Consider the following 14,951-nt stretch of genomic DNA (forward strand, 5'->3'; position numbering starts at 1 on the left):
TATAACACAGATGCAATGCACACATGTGTAATTGTATAACATAAATAAACTGTGTGGTATGGCAGCTATGCGTGCCTTCGCTGTGTGTCCTGTACATGGTTAGGCATCTTACCATTGTCCCTGGATGCCGATGGCTCGTCCAAGGCCATCTGCTCCGCCAGTTCAGACAGGGAATCGTCAACAGGCCGAGCGCTGCGTAGGGACATGGACAGCCTCCTCTTGATGATCTTCATCCTGTCCATCTTCTCAGTTCCACCACCTGGGGCCCACCGCCCTAAGAGAACACAGCAAACATTAGCATTAACCATCACTGACACCATCTGCTGCCCTTCCTAATCATTACTGTTACTCATCAGCAGTGAGCTACACACACCCCCATTCAAGCCCACTGTACAGTGGAGCTACTGCAGTGCAGCTTCTGTTGCAGTTTTCCAGTGTGTGAGCTGAGGTTTGTGTTGTTATCGTTACGTACCGATAGCATAAGTACGGTGGGATAAAAGCATCATTCTGAGAGTGCAGACCCATGTGGATGCAGAAAATAATACAGATAAAAAACAAAATAAAATGGATGATGATATTTCTCTCTCCAGCTGTGAGGGAGCATCCAGTTCACCAATTCCAGCCAACACGTTTATCAGCAGAAACAATTAAGATAATATATTCCTGAAAATCACAGTTACACCGTTGTAGGAAATAGACCAGCATGCCACAGTGACACTGTTGGAATATCGCACCACTGGCAGAAAGATACCATCTGTTGGCCTGTGTTGCATTCTAAATCCCACAAATACCTGCAGTTGGGATAAAAAGAAACCTTATAGTAATGGTGGAGCTTATGTGGGGTTAATGAGCAGCAACGTGACCCAAAAATCAATCACCCACACTGTCCACCTTCTGTTGTACAAGTGATGGAACAAATGATTGTTACGGATGTACATCAGAAACCATGGTCTCTATGCAGTGGCGGGTGTCTCTGTGTGGTTTTCAGGTTTTCTCCTACAGTCCAAAAATATACACGTTAGAATCAATAAGCACTCGACACTGGCCCTAGGTGTGGGCGAGTGCGCAAGTGATGTGTGTGTGTTTGTGTGTGTGTGTGTGCCCTGTGATGAGCTGGTGACCTGTCTAAGTGAAGCACTCCAACCTTTTTTTTTAGCCATGTTGCATATCAAAAACTATAGTGAGGCCCCTATGGTACGTCATGTTTAAAGATCCATTTAGAATCTGTACGCAAGTGTGTTTAAGCGAGTTCAGGTTATTTTATGTGTCTATTCCTTCACTACTCACTGGCCTGGAGGCCGAGGCAGTTAAAGCAGGATAAATCTGCCTCTCTTTTAGTTCTTCCTCGCCCACAAGGGCTGAAGAGCTGACACGCACGGGCATAAACACACAAACATGCACTGCCATTCTCTTTGTGTCCATCCTAGGACGCTTCAACAAAAGCCATTTATCCTTTCAGGCTCTCACTCTTTCAGGCCTATTAGCGACAGCCTGCCCTCCGAGGGAATTCAAGCCCAGTGATCCACACTTGGAACAAGTGGCTTCTTTTTTCCAAGAGGAGGTGCAGTTGGCCAGGGATCCACTGCTGCTCACTCCTCAGATGAGGGTGTTTCTTTAAAAGGTGGAAAAAAAATAGGTAAAGGAGGGGAGGAAAGGAGAAAAACTCGCATTCATTTCATAATATCTGCCAACCGCGCAAGATTAGAATGGAACACGTCTCCCTCCCCCCTCATTTGCATGTTTTCCCAGACTTCGCTGAAGAAGAAGAAGCCTGCTCGGACAAGGAGACTGCACTTTCTGCACGCAACCTTGCCACCTCACATAAATTTGTAGGATTTAATCACTCACGCAAGCAATATGACTTTGCTGCGTATTAGCAAGATAAGCAACGTGTTATCATTAAAACACACCAACGCTGATATCCTGGCATGTTGGACAGTGCGGGGGACAAACAATAGTGACTAATTTCACGGTCTCCTTCTTATCTCTGGAGCATTAGCGTTCATATTAATGGAGCGAGAGCCTTAATACCCGGCAGCAAAACCCACGGAAGACATCATGGCACCAATTTATATGGGATAATATAGTGCACACTTAGTTTTTTCAGAATAGGACCAGTTCGATATAACTGAGGAAGAAGCAGACATGTAAAGCACTCATAAATAACCAAAAATCCAAATTATTTTGAGGTGTTCTTAACTGGTTGAACAAAAAAAGGAAAATAGATGAAATAGTCGAAGAACAGCGACTTCCTTTATCCAACTGTGGATGAAACATAACTTAATGACCTCTGCGTTTATCCGTTTGTCAGCAAAACTGCTCAGAAAGTTATGAACAGGGTCCAATGATCTTTCCATTGCTCGCAGGATGAGGAACCCTTGATTAAATTTGGTCACGTTCCAGATCACCATCTGGATCTCCACGGTCGCTCAGGAATAAGATCAAACGGCACGACAATACGTAGGGAAATGAGTTGCTTGGCGGAGGTCTGCGTCCTTCAAACGCTTTTCTAGTTTCTCTCTGTATTCAAGTGCAAACAGAAACATTTCGGCGATTGGATCCAAGTTTGAAGATGCTAACTCCTCCGATATTGCTCGCAGCCTCACAAGCCTATAGCAACACGCTAAAGAAGGCCACGCCGGATTCTGTAAACATTCTGTAAAAATGTCTGTTATAGTGAGACTTCATTTATAAGCTATTAAACATGTTTAATTACAAAACCATTCTGAGTGTACGAGTGTGTCCGCTGGGGATCATCAGGATGGATAAAGCTTTTCTTACAGTGGTGGATGCTGAACTGTCGAGGTGCAGACAGACGGCACAGTGAACAGGTCCTGGCGGCGTGCAGAGAGGTGATGAGACAAATGTCTCCAGGCTGCAGGACAAGTGGTCCAAAACCAACCAGCCGCCTGGCAAACTACAAATAACTCCGAGACATTGCTGTGTTTAGATGGCGGGACACACTCCAGATAACATGGATGGCCCCAGGTGCCTCTAAAGGACAAGCGGAGTCGTTAAATATCAAAGCCTCAAACTGGAAAACAACAAGCACTTTCCAAGATTCCAAGTCAAGGTGAGGCGAGGCGACACACTTTACAGGGAGACCAACGGTCTGGTTCATTTACGATGCACACCATTTGGGTTGCTAGGTTACCGGCCCGGGATAGAACCACAGTTTGTGTCTCTGAGGTAAAAAGGAGATGGAAATAAAAGGCGAAAAGCTGAGAATTTGTGACTCAAACGTCTCTATCTTTGCCCACATGATTCTCTCAACTAAGTGCTTCTTGCCACCCTCTCTCTGGGATTCCTCTCACAATTCTGCAGCGAGAAAAAACAGTGATTGCATTTGAATACCTGAGCCTCTGCACCACAGACCATTCAAAATACCAGCACTCACGGGAGAGAGGGTTTGCATCAGGCCAAAAGGGGAGATTTTGGCAATCTGCAGGGATCCAGGCCAGATTTTTGTCTGCAGCAGAGATGGTCTCGCTTCTTCTTTCTTTCCCTTTTTGTCAGAAACAGGCGTCCAGCATTTCAGCTGAGCATGAATCACACGCATGCATGCACTCACGCACAACGTGACAGGACGGAATGGGCACTCAGTGGCACTCCAAAGGCTGGTCTGCGCCGTGCGCTGCCTCGGGATGCATGAGTAATGCGTAAATCTGCCCAACTCTCCTAAACACATCCACACAAATTAGACAGATACGGCCTCCCTTTAATAAGTCCAAAAGCTCCTTCCTGGCTGCTTATCTGCCACTTGATCTAAATCTGTAGATGCATAACAGCAGGAAGAAATCCTGGCTGGAAGAGATCACAATGTTTATGGACTTAAAGGTAGGTCAAAGGGAAGCGAAACAATGTGCATATACAACTCGCACATGTAGTAAAGTGCCCAGTAGTTCCTAACAGTCAGGTAAACCATTGACAGTGTGTTGACATGCATGAGGTCATTGTAGACATAATGCAATGCTTGAGGCCTGATAATATCCTGTTAAACTGACCAAGGGCTGGAATTATCAGTGAATCTCTGCGCTCTCAAACCGGCTCATGTCGGTCTGCGCCTGGCTGACAGAGCTCCAACCCCCCTCTCTGCCTTCCAGGCCTCGCGTGTTTTCGGTCGGTCCTGCTCTCCCCGTGTTTTCCTGAAGCATGTATCCGGGAGGAGGAGAGTCACAGGGAGCAAAAGTTACACCACCAGCCGGTCGGATCCGAAACTCCAGGAGGATCACGCACACGGTTCATTTGTGACAGTCATTCCGACGCCAGCGAGTGCGCCACGAACACCGGAGGTTGCGTTCAACGTTGTTGTAACAATTGTTGTAACGCCGTAGTTCAGAGGATCACACGCTTGTTTCTAAACTACCCACGTTCTGTCATGTTGCGCAATGGACCCACGCATATAACACGGTCTAGGTTTTGAAAAAATAACTCCACCTGCGACGTCAGGTGATAGGACGATCGCGCTTGTTTGTCGTCCCGATCTCTGTGGGAAGGGGGGAGAAGAACCTGCGGAGAGAACACCGTAAACACAAACGGAAGCGAAAAAGAAAAGAAAAGAAATCAGCGTTGCCTCTGACCTGCTGGTGTTCCTGCTGCTGGAGACTATTGTTCCACTTGTGCGTGGTAATCCCGGCAGCGCGCTGGGATGGATCCACTGCGACAAGTTCCCCCCAACTACTTTGCTGTAAATCACAACAGATTTCCTGTTATTCGACAGGGAAATCTTATCCCCGCGATGTCCCGAGTGCCGCAGCGTTCCCTGGACCATCTATCTGCATCGCTGCTCCGTGGATCCGCATGTTCCGGGGTTTAATCTCGCTCACGCACGGCGCCGTCCTGTCCGCGGAGGATCGACCATATCGCTGCTGCTGTGCAGATCCCAATTGAAAGCTGTGGCGTGATCCCGGAAAGCGACGCAAGGGGTGTGCGTGCGTGCGCGCGCGTATGTATGTGCGTGTACGCGCTATAGTAGCAAAGTAAGGACATTCGAGGGGGGAATGAGGTCATTTTGGCTGGTCCTCACAACTTCAAGGGACTGTTTGAGGTTTAAGACTTGGCTTTAAGGTTGCGGTTAGAATTGGTTTTAAGTCAGGGTTAGTGGGTTAGTTGGGATGGTTAGGCTTGGCTAAACCGAACCATTCCAATTAGTAATGTACTACTAATACGTTACATGTATGTACGCAATACATTAGCTGTATGAAAGTCCTCACAATGATAGTATAAGTATGTGCATGTATGTACAAGTACTTTGAATTTTTGAAATTACCATTGGCCTTAGTTCAAATTGTGCCAAAATGACAAAAAAAACCCAGCTAAATAAAGGTGAAACAAACAAAAAACAATAGGCAATTATTTCCAGGTTAAGGTTAATTTCTGGGGAAATAATTCCGTGTTTTGGCACCCAAACGTCTGCGTCACAAATTTCAGATGACGCAGCAATCGGTCGATCCGAATTTCGGTCTTTGTTGCCACTTTGTGGATAAATTAGAGAACTGCAAACCCATTTAGAGTCGAGCGTTGCGGATTTCGTGACAGTGCTGCAGAGCAAAGGGTTGGGAATTAGGCTGTTATGGAGAATTGCCCATTTCAAAGATTTTGCATGAAGAAGAACTTGGTGGTTTTGTAACGACTGGAGGCCTGAAAACAATATGCCTCAGGTTGAAACAGTGGAATAAAATCGTTTAATACGTATGAAAAGTAGCATTTTGCAATTAATGTGGGAAATAAATGCTTTGAGATTGGCATAATAAAAATTACTAGTTATAAAGATCTCGTTTAACTGTTTTGCTATCAAAATTTCTTAAATTTTAAGCCAATGTTGCAAAAAGTCACAAACCTTGTCCCAAAGCTCACTGAGGTTATTTGGCAGTGTCGAGGTTAACTATCTGAATACGTTGCATACTTTATAAATAGATATATATGTATGTGTTCGCTCATTTCTAGAAATGTGGGATCATTTTCTGATGCGTTTTCATCTGAAAACGTCCTCAGTCCACAAATTTAATCCGGCAAACGTCGGGGTTTCTGTTGTGGTCCAGTCCCCTGTGTTACCGGAGGTTACCACTAGAGGGCAACAGCTGTTTAATGTCGAACCGCAGACGACAAACAGGGCAGCGGTCTTGTTGTTAGGCAGGTTGTCAGGGGCAGCACATCAGCCAGTTATCCTGCACGGATTAAGGGGTAGCTTTAATTATGACACATTTATTTATTAAAGCCAACAACAGTCAGTATATCCGCTTTCTTTTTGGGAGCTGTCTTTGTCTGTTGGGTAAACGCAGCAGACATGTCAGGCTATTTTGTTATCGAAATTGACAGACTTCTCCACATAGACTTCTGCCCTATAGTAGCTAGCTGTTAGCTAGGTTCGCAAAACTGCATGATAGCGTAATCGGAAATTAGGTAATATACTTTGGAATCGAGGTTTCCTATTGACTACAAAACTCCAGTGTAGTATTGTGATTTATACGTTTAAAAATGGAGGATGACGAGGGACATGACATGGAGGAGCAAGACTACGAAGATGACGACAAGCCACTGTTTTCACCCCTTAACCCACCTTTTCGCCCCACTAGACTACATGTCCAGAGAAGCAGCATCTGTTCTCGGGCATACTTTGTTGTGGTTATGGTCTTCTTTCATGTGTACATTCTGAACGTCATTGGTTTGCTGCTCTACGTGCACTACAACAACGGATCCGAGGATCTCGTCAGAGGAGACGGGCGCTCTTCGACCCCAGTCAGCGAGGAAAGGATCCCTTTGGCCAGCCTTGCCCCAGCTGCACGGGATCTGCATGTGGAGGACCACGGCCACAGTTTCAGCCTTCCTCGAATCGAGGGCATACGGGTATAAGGATTTGATTTGAGTTCTAAGAAAAATAAGCTTTTGTTTAATGTACGTCATGGTAGGACTGCTGAGTTGAATCATACATCTAGCAACACCTCTCCGTGCTTTAAAAGCTTTAAGCATTCCCCAGTAGTGATAATACTATGCAAACATTAAGGAAGGAATTGTGTAATTTTTCTTTATTTAATGCCTTTGTTTTCTGATGTGAGTTTGTCGACGTCTCCCAACCATATGCAGGTGGGTCATGTTCAAGCGGTGTCCCTCACCCCACACAGAACACACCACATGAAGACAATCAGCTTGAAGCCTCTGATTTTTGGTAAGTGCACCAGTCTTTGGATGTCATGTTTATTTTATGAATAACTTGCATCAGAATTCGGAACAGGTTGGTTTTTCCCTCCGAGGCATATAAAGACCAGGCCTACTTTCTTAAAATCATCATATGTACATATTCTGTGGAAAATCCAGAAGTGATCATCACTGTCCTAATCATACAGTGTTGAGTAGTTATGAGCTCCCTCTGGACCGGTTGCATCTTTTCAAATTACAAAAACAAAACTTCCTATGTTATTTAAAAGGTTTCATTCACGCATAATATAGTCACATGTATTAAGTCAGTTTCTAATTACTAGATTGTTTTATCCTCCTTAAATTGAATGTCCATTGTCCATTTTCTAAACTAGCATAGAGTCCTAATTTCTACATCTGTACTGCTTCCATTTGCGTGCCGCTGCGGTCAGGTTCTTGTCTCGTTTATGCCACAGATGAGCCTTGGTGACCACCAGGCGTTCGCCCTGCACAGTCCCCATTACTAGGAAGGTCCCGCCTCGTGGGTGTTGTCGTGTAATGTTCCTTACACAGCTGGCATCCCTCTCCAGCCACAGCTCAATCCGAGAACGAATCTGCCCCCCTAAAAGGGGCCCGTGTTTTAGAATCACCAGTTTGGAACCAAGAGAATACTGGGACAGTGTAAGAGGGCTGTACTTCAGCCGTGTAAGACGCAGTTTCACAACTGGGAGAAAAAGGAGATAAACACAAATAACTATGAGGGGGGAAAAGCTTACAAAATGTATAACTACTCTGGAAGCCTGTTGATACTCACCAAAATCGCTCCTACAAAAGGCCTCCAGTGTGTCTTTAGAGGATGAGGCCTCTTCCAGTACACAGTCCTGGCAGCTTGCTTGAGGCGCTGAGTCAGACAAATCAATAATCTTTAAATTTTGCTGTTTCAGGTGAACACATTTGTTTTTAGAGTAAGTTTCTCACCTCTCTGCCCTCCTGTTTGAGCAGTGCTGTTGGTGATGGAGGAGATGCACATGAGATGGTCTGAGGGATACTGGTCACAGCGCAGGATTTCTGGCCAGGGATAACCATAGCAGCTCATGATAGGTGCACAACTCTCTCGGACAGATTCGCACAAACTCCTGCAGGGTGATATAAACCTGGAAAAATGAGGAGACATCGGATTTACAAGTAGAGTTTACATTTATCGGGTGTCGTGAAAATGTGGCTGTGTGAAACCAGGACCAGATTTTCACAGATCATCAATTTGCATGACTTTAAAGAGGTGATAAAAGCAGAAAATTACCTTCAGTTTCAGTGTTTTGGAGAAGAGGAGTTACCCTTTATAATATAACAGTTAAATAATATTCCCTTGATTTGACTCTTAATCAGAATCATCTGTCTAAACTCATAAAACATTTGAAAGTCACCTTACATAATATTTTTTACATATATAGCTCAACCTGAACTACATTAACTACCTCTCAGGTTAAGGGAGCTCTTGTGTAAACTTACCTTTCGAGGCAAATGGGTGCAAACAGAGAGCAGAGGAAGATCCGGGCATCAGGGTGGCATTCTCTGGCAAGCAACGGCAACCAACTGGCACTCTGTTGCACAGCCTCGGCTGGAGACTCGTGTCCCAGCAGGTTGGGCATCCTCATGGTGTCATAACCGATGTTCTGGCACAAAGCCATGTTTGGTGGGATAGCGAAGCAGCGAGAGGAACTCCTGGCTTCCCACAGTCCACTTTCACTTCTAGAAAACATGGACCTGAATCCAGTTGTGGTATCAGGACCCCCCCACTCGTCACCATCCCGGCGCGTTGTATCTCCAGTTCCAGTTTCAGCGTTCTCCTCAGGATGCAGCGTATCCTTAACCCCTGATTTAAATTTCCCCTGGCTCCTAACTCGGCCATCCGTTTCTGCCCTCACTCTGTCAGGACCAAGTGCTCTTGTTGTGCTATGCCCAGCAAGCAGAAGTAGAAATACTATGGAGGCAGAAAAGGAGGGTTTCCTGGAGATAAGGTAAAGGCAGAGCACTGGAGTCATCCTGGGACAGAAGTTTGGGTGGAGGAGTAATCAAGAGTGTGTGAAAGTGCAGGAGAGGACAGATGAATAGGTGTATTTATAGTGGGTGGTGATGACATTTGCATAGGAAGGGTTAAGGGGAGGTGAACTGGAGAATGGTTGGGGGATGCATTAAAGAGTCATTAGATACATGTATCCGCTTGCATTTGTGAGCAGATTTCAGTGTGTTTGACAGACTTCAGGATTAGTGGGGTGTGTGATTTGGCATTTGGCTTGCTGCCACTTCTATCCCCACAGCTTGACTTAAGGGACAAACCGGCCCTCATGTTGGGAAAGTCCTCCAAATCCTTCATCACTCATTTTTTTCCAGTCCACACCTAAATATCCTGTCCCACCCTAAACTCTTTCCCCTTATATTTTCAGGTTTTTTTGGTATAGGGACAGGTTTTGTCTCCCATTATCTCTTTATTTATTACAGATAGCAAATAAAGCCATCTGTTTTTAATCAACCTTTTTTTTTTAAAGCAATCAAATTCAATGAAATGGCAGCCTCTATTGTAATGCAAACTTTGCATGCATGCATGTGTGTGTGCACGTGAGAGAGAGAGAGAGAGAGAGATACAGAGAACATGCATCAGAGACCAGCAGAATTAGTGTAGTCCTGCTGCGTAGCCGTGGCCTGATTCCTGTTCAGACAAGCAGGTCACTTCCTTTCTGTGGGAGAGAGCCACAGCAGTAATGGGAGGGAGAGGAGGAAGACTCTGTGCCCCTTCATTCATATCAGTTATTCACATTAACAAGGCTCGACTGGACGACAGGAATGGACCGGGCGGGTACAGCGTGAAAGAGCCACAACCTGCCGGACTTTTTTAATGAAGAGAAAGGAAGTGTATGACTGACGGGGACGGGCGAGAGAAAGAGAACTTGTCTTGGTGTAATTAGACATCTCAGAGGTTCAAGTGGCCCTGCTTCATTAAAAAATGACTCTAAAACATTGTTTTGTCCTCATTAATATTTATTGTTGAGTTTAATAGTTGAACAGTTATTAATATATACCTAAGGATTAATGTAGCGGTGCTGACACATGCATCTTTTTCAGAAATGACACCATCTTTTCTAATGGCTGAGTTGATCTTCCTTCAGTGATTTTTTTGCTGGATTACTTTTAAAATTCTATACATTTTTCCTTGTGATTTTCTGAGCGGTAGGGGCTGAGACATCTTAATTGTATCAATTAGCATACACTGATCAAGCTACTTCAAAAAGGCCACTTCAGTGACAGTTTTCTGAGGTGAGCTCAAGTAATCTATTTAGTCTGACAGATCAGCCCAGTACACTGAACAGTGATCGTCTAATCCACTTAAATCAATGACTTACTCGCCATTTCAGAAGAGGAGTATGGATCGATTTGCCACATTTGCATGATAGTCATTCTTCTTCATGCTTTTCTTGTCAGAGATCCCTGGCTTTCTGACTGAGGAGGAGTGTCGTGTGGTGGTGCAGCTGGCTCAGCTCAAGGGTCTGATGGAGAGCCAGACAACAGCCTCCTCCCTGGAACGAGAGGAGTCAGACCAGCCACTGCTTTCTCTCAGCACAGAGGAGGTCTTCAGTCTGTTGGACCTTAACCAGGATGGGTTTATTCAGAAAGAAGAGGTGAAAGTATTTTACACAAACAATTGAATTAATGAAAGCTTGGTGGCTGGGACTTAACCTTCTGGGGATTTTCTTTCAGATTGTGAGTCACTCGCGCTCTCAAGATGGGACTTGGTTGAACCCGGAAAAGTTGCGGCAGATACTCACTGGTCTGGAAGCCAACCCGGCGGGTCAGTGTGGATTCCACGAGCTTTGCTGAAAACACATTTAAAGAAACAACAAACATCCACATAGTTGAATGATTAAAAATTAAAATGTTTTCACATCAGTTTGTAATTATGAAAATGCAAGAAAATGCCATGTCTTCTGTGTGTGTGTGTGTGTGTGTGTGTGTGTGTGTGTGTGTGCGTGCGTGCTGATAAGGGCTTTTTTTCTACTCCGGACATCCGGACATGCCCCATTTTATCTCATTAAAAATGTTTTTTCCCCTTTTATTAATTCTTACCCAGATTCATTCAGCAACGCCCCCCCATCCCCCGCCTTTACACTCTTTTGTTAACTCCCCCTCCCCATTCGACTCTGTTCCTGGTACCCAGGAGTTATTGTTGCAGCCAGGGCGCAGCTATTTATTCAGCTGAAAGAACCAGCAAACAGCTGAATGAAGAGAGAAGACATTAAGAGTAGAGATGGGGGGTCTAATTGAACTGTTTCTACATGCCATTTTCTAAAAATTTTTTTTTTTTTTTACAATGCTAGGCATGTTAACCTTGGAAGACTTCAGACAAGTGTATAATTTGGCCCAGCACCCGATGCAACAGCCCAAAAGAAACCTCCAGCGTCAATTCAAACAAAGAAGCAAACATACGTGGCTTTACCTCGGCCCCGGGGCCCATCATGTGTTACACACACTCAGGAACAGGTGAGAGGTAACACTACGTATGATACCGGATCACCACATCTGGTTTAAACTCCCAGAGTTATCCAAAGCGCCCCGATCACGATGATACACCCTTGTGATTTTTGATGTATCTGTATTTTTCCCAGAGTGACCAGCCTGACACGTCTGCCCCCTGCATTGGTTGAGCTGAGTGAACCTCTGCAGGTGATTCGATTTGAGCAGGGAGACTTCAGCAATGCCCACCACGATAGCAGCCTTTCGCATTCCGAGGCTGCCTGCTCACACACCCGCTTGGCAGGAAACAAATCTGCTCTATCCGAGGTCTCCTGCAGGTGTGTATTTTACCCAGCAGATGAAAAGTCGGCAAAGCCCATTTTTATTTGAGAAAAGGACTTTGGTAGATAATGGTTCAGGTCATTTTTGCAAAGGTTTATATCTGACAGGAAAAAGGGTAGACTTGCATAGCTTTAACACATAGGCCACTTTTCCAGTAAATCCAGTGAAAAAATATATTGACCTTTGCAGTATTTCCGTCATTGTTTTGGAAAGCTGCTTTATTATCTACATGCCAGCAGATGGCGCTGCTGCTCAGAATGAAGCCCCAATACTTATTATAAGAATGCTACAACTTTTCATCGGCTTATCTCTAGTGGAGCCACTGTGCTTGTTTTTCATTCTGTTTATCTTGGTGTCCTTTCTGCACCCTGTTGCTTTATTTGTGAATTTCAACACATTTTTGTTTTACTGACATCAGTACACATTAATGTTTACACATGAATGTGCCATTGAGCACAGTTAAAGTATTTCAGTGGAGCCAATCTGTCTGTCCATCCACCACTAGCCTTATATTTTAAGTTTTGAATTTCTGCTGTTTCTCTGCTCTGATTTTGATCAGATTGGACAGAGACACTTGTTACATAATATTTCTTTTACCTAAAATGAAATTTTACAGAATGGCAGTGAAAAATATCTCTCCTCCCTTTTATCTCGCACCAGATACCTCACCATGTTATTCTACCTCAGCTCTGTAGAGGAAGGCGGTGAGAGCACATTTCCCGTAGCAGACAACCGTACTTACGAAGAACAGGCAAGTGTTTTTAATAAGCCAGCTATCGACAAAACCACCCTTCTTATTTTAGTGCAACACAATGGAGAAGAGAACTCTGAACACTTGCAAGGACACTGACTTCACCTCTTAACATGTTTGGGTTTTAGGCACTTGTCCAGGATGGCGTTGATCTGACTGACACTCAGGAGACGTGCAGCAGAGGCAACCTGAGAATCAAGCCCACTGCTGGGACAGCTCTCCTCTGGTACAACCATCTGTCTGATGGTAGAGGTGAGGACGGAGTGCTCCGTGCACTCAAATCTGGAGTCTTCCTCTAATAAAGAAAACAACAGACATCAGACTCATTAATCGGGTGTAGGTCACTTAATTCTGGGTTCCAAATTATTTTTTATAGTCAAAATTTACCTTTTTGCACCTGATAACTTGTTTACCAGACTTTTTTACCCACTTCCAGTGGTAAAATGTTTCATGAGAAATACTTTGTGTCCCCGGAATAGACTAATATGCACCGTTTACCCTCATATCAAGTATTATCTGTCGATTATATTGAAGCTTTATTGTTTGCTGACTTTTTCCTTGTGTAGGCTGGATGGGTGAACTGGATGAATACTCTCTGCACGGTGAATGTCCAGTCAGACGCGGGGTGAAGTGGGTGGCCCACAGCTGGGTGAATGTGGATCCAGATCCTCAACAGCAGGCCCGCTACCAGAGACTAGTTGCTCAAAGGCATCAAGCTAAATCAGGCATGGAGGAGCATTATCAGCCACTCTCACACAGCAACCTGCACCAGGATCTATAGCCAGGCCTTTTCAGTGGCAATCTCTTCTTTTTTTTTAAAGGAGTGAGTCTTGAATCTATGAAATCAGTTGCGGTTTAAGTGAATACAATTTATTTATTATTTTCCTTTTCTGAAGCTACCACATGGTCGGTGTTTATATAACCTGTACAGATGCATTTGATTTCAAATGGTGGCGAAGCATTGTTTTCTTACAGGAGTGAAATCGGTTTGAAAGGTTGCCTCAAAAAGCAAATCAGAACAACAGATATACACGGATATCAGTGTGTGATCTTCTAGAGATGCAGCCAGCCAAAGGATCAATGTACTTAGCTGCCTTCCATTTGTGTTTACCTGGCATCCGCCCCAGCGGAAGTTCAGATTTTATTGGACTCAGAGCTCCTTTTCGTTAAAGCCATATCACTGTATTCATCTGTGAATGTGTTCCTGGGTGACATTTCTTGCAAAATCACATCGTATCAAGCTTTAAGTCAGATTTATTTCTTGTTACACTGGCTGCGTGTGCGTGTATTTAAAACTGAGTATTTATTCATCAATGTAATAATATTTCTGTGTTTGTGTTATTTATTACCAGTTCAAATTCAGTTACATGAATGTATATTTATTGAAGCGTGACGTTGCACCAAATCCTTTGCTGTATTATCTTGTATTTGTCATATGAAATGAAATTATACAGAAGTGTTTTACCTTGTCACGAGTGATCATTCCTCTTGTTGTAGACAGATAAAGATAGCAATATGTAATAATCTATAGGTGTTGCGAAATCGTACAGTATATTTATATCCACAAGGTGTCACCCCATTCTATATACTAGTGTGCAGAGGAGCAGTGCTGATTGGGGAGTGAAAGGCACCATCACCTTGGTGTCTGTCAGGATACTGGATAAAGGAGCATTCAACTGGTCAAAGTGACATCCATATTTAGTCACAAAGCTTACAAATGTCTTTCAACAGTTGCTGAATGTGGTTGACATCAATCGATAGTTTTATTGGCTGGAGTGTTGAAAACAGCCACTTTGAACATTGACCCTTGATGGGCAAGTGTCAGTGCCTCTTTGATCCCTTGATCTTCAGACGTAATTGAATCCAATTTGTGTGGTACATCTTACCACCGACACAACCTGGTCTTGTTATATATGAATTGGCATTTAGGGAAAAACTTACCTGTTTCCCTGATTATAATATAGCAACATTTCAACAATTCCATCAGTCCCTTTCTGGAGGTGAGTTACAGTTTGTCCTATAGGCCCTCACGGGGCCCTTCGGCGCGGCCCCTCGCAACCCCTCCCCAACCCGCCCCGACAGTGGAAACCACCGTCGGGCATCGCTTCGAGACGTCAATCCGTAGTTATTCGTGCGTTTTCGGGTCAATGACGTGCACGCTGAGATAAAGCCGTCCATGTGACTCTTTGTCATGTCGGCTGCGTGTTGCTGCTGATGC

At 44.4% G+C, this 14,951-nt stretch overlaps 3 protein-coding genes and 1 long non-coding RNA gene across 10 annotated transcripts in view; 1 reads left to right on the forward strand and 3 right to left on the reverse strand.

The window, feature by feature from the left end:
• LOC130530394 (cyclin-dependent kinase 17-like) overlaps positions 1–4,884 on the reverse strand; it is a 26,607-nt gene extending 21,723 nt beyond the window's left edge. For 2 of the 6 annotated variants that reach the window (XM_057041526.1, XM_057041524.1), the window contains exons 1-3: positions 4,581–4,878; positions 4,438–4,509; positions 113–274 (exon numbers count right to left, since the gene is read on the reverse strand). In XM_057041526.1, the coding sequence (XP_056897506.1) occupies positions 113–242 (130 nt within the window). In that variant the 5' untranslated portion in view covers positions 243–274; positions 4,438–4,509; positions 4,581–4,878. Of the gene's footprint in view, positions 1–112; positions 275–4,437; positions 4,510–4,580 lie in introns of all 6 variants that reach the window. The other 4 variants (XM_057041519.1, XM_057041521.1, XM_057041520.1 and 1 more) reach the window with 4 other exon arrangements.
• Positions 4,885–4,939: 55 nt separating this feature from the next.
• On the forward strand, positions 4,940–14,194 carry LOC130530395 (transmembrane prolyl 4-hydroxylase-like). Of its 2 annotated transcripts, none has more exons than XM_057041529.1 (9): positions 4,940–6,846; positions 7,084–7,165; positions 10,612–10,808; positions 10,888–10,978; positions 11,505–11,667; positions 11,793–11,978; positions 12,643–12,733; positions 12,862–12,985; positions 13,300–14,194. In XM_057041529.1, exons 1-9 carry the CDS (start codon positions 6,478–6,480, stop codon positions 13,512–13,514), a joined length of 1,518 nt encoding a protein of 505 aa, XP_056897509.1. In that variant the 5' UTR covers positions 4,940–6,477; the 3' UTR covers positions 13,515–14,194. The 2 variants fall into 2 exon arrangements, with proteins under 2 accessions (XP_056897509.1, XP_056897510.1); XM_057041530.1 differs by having other exon boundaries at positions 12,862–13,069; positions 13,300–13,453.
• On the reverse strand, positions 7,160–9,206 carry LOC130530399 (secreted frizzled-related protein 5). The gene is made up of 4 exons (XM_057041533.1): positions 8,644–9,206; positions 8,113–8,288; positions 7,949–8,035; positions 7,160–7,858 (listed from the first exon to the last, which is right to left on the reverse strand). The coding sequence occupies exons 1-4, from the start codon at positions 9,174–9,176 to the stop codon at positions 7,539–7,541; spliced, it is 1,116 nt and encodes a 371-aa protein (XP_056897513.1). The 5' UTR covers positions 9,177–9,206; the 3' UTR covers positions 7,160–7,538.
• On the reverse strand, positions 10,611–14,885 carry LOC130530400 (uncharacterized). Its single transcript, XR_008951826.1, has 3 exons — positions 14,199–14,885; positions 12,839–13,028; positions 10,611–11,003 (listed from the first exon to the last, which is right to left on the reverse strand). It is a non-coding gene; the product is annotated as an uncharacterized LOC130530400 (long non-coding RNA).
• Positions 14,886–14,951: the final 66 nt, after the last annotated feature.

Source organism: Takifugu flavidus, chromosome 8 (assembly GCF_003711565.1).
Source record: "Takifugu flavidus isolate HTHZ2018 chromosome 8, ASM371156v2, whole genome shotgun sequence".
Taxonomy (NCBI): Eukaryota; Metazoa; Chordata; class Actinopteri; order Tetraodontiformes; family Tetraodontidae; genus Takifugu; species Takifugu flavidus.

Coding starts and splice junctions, on each gene's coding strand:
- LOC130530395 (XM_057041529.1), top strand. CDS start 6,478: ATGGAGGATGACGAGGGACATGACATGGAGGAGCAAGACTACGAAGAT. Junction 7,166..10,611: donor CTTGAAGCCTCTGATTTTTG/GTAAGTGCACCA, acceptor TTTTCTTGTCAG/AGATCCCTGGCTTTCTGACT. Junction 11,979..12,642: donor CTATCCGAGGTCTCCTGCAG/GTGTGTATTTTA, acceptor ATCTCGCACCAG/ATACCTCACCATGTTATTCT.
- LOC130530399 (XM_057041533.1), bottom strand. CDS start 9,176: ATGACTCCAGTGCTCTGCCTTTACCTTATCTCCAGGAAACCCTCCTTT. Junction 8,036..8,112: donor TCAAACAGGAGGGCAGAGAG/GTGAGAAACTTA, acceptor TGTCTGACTCAG/CGCCTCAAGCAAGCTGCCAG. Junction 7,859..7,948: donor CTTTTGTAGGAGCGATTTTG/GTGAGTATCAAC, acceptor TTTTTCTCCCAG/TTGTGAAACTGCGTCTTACA.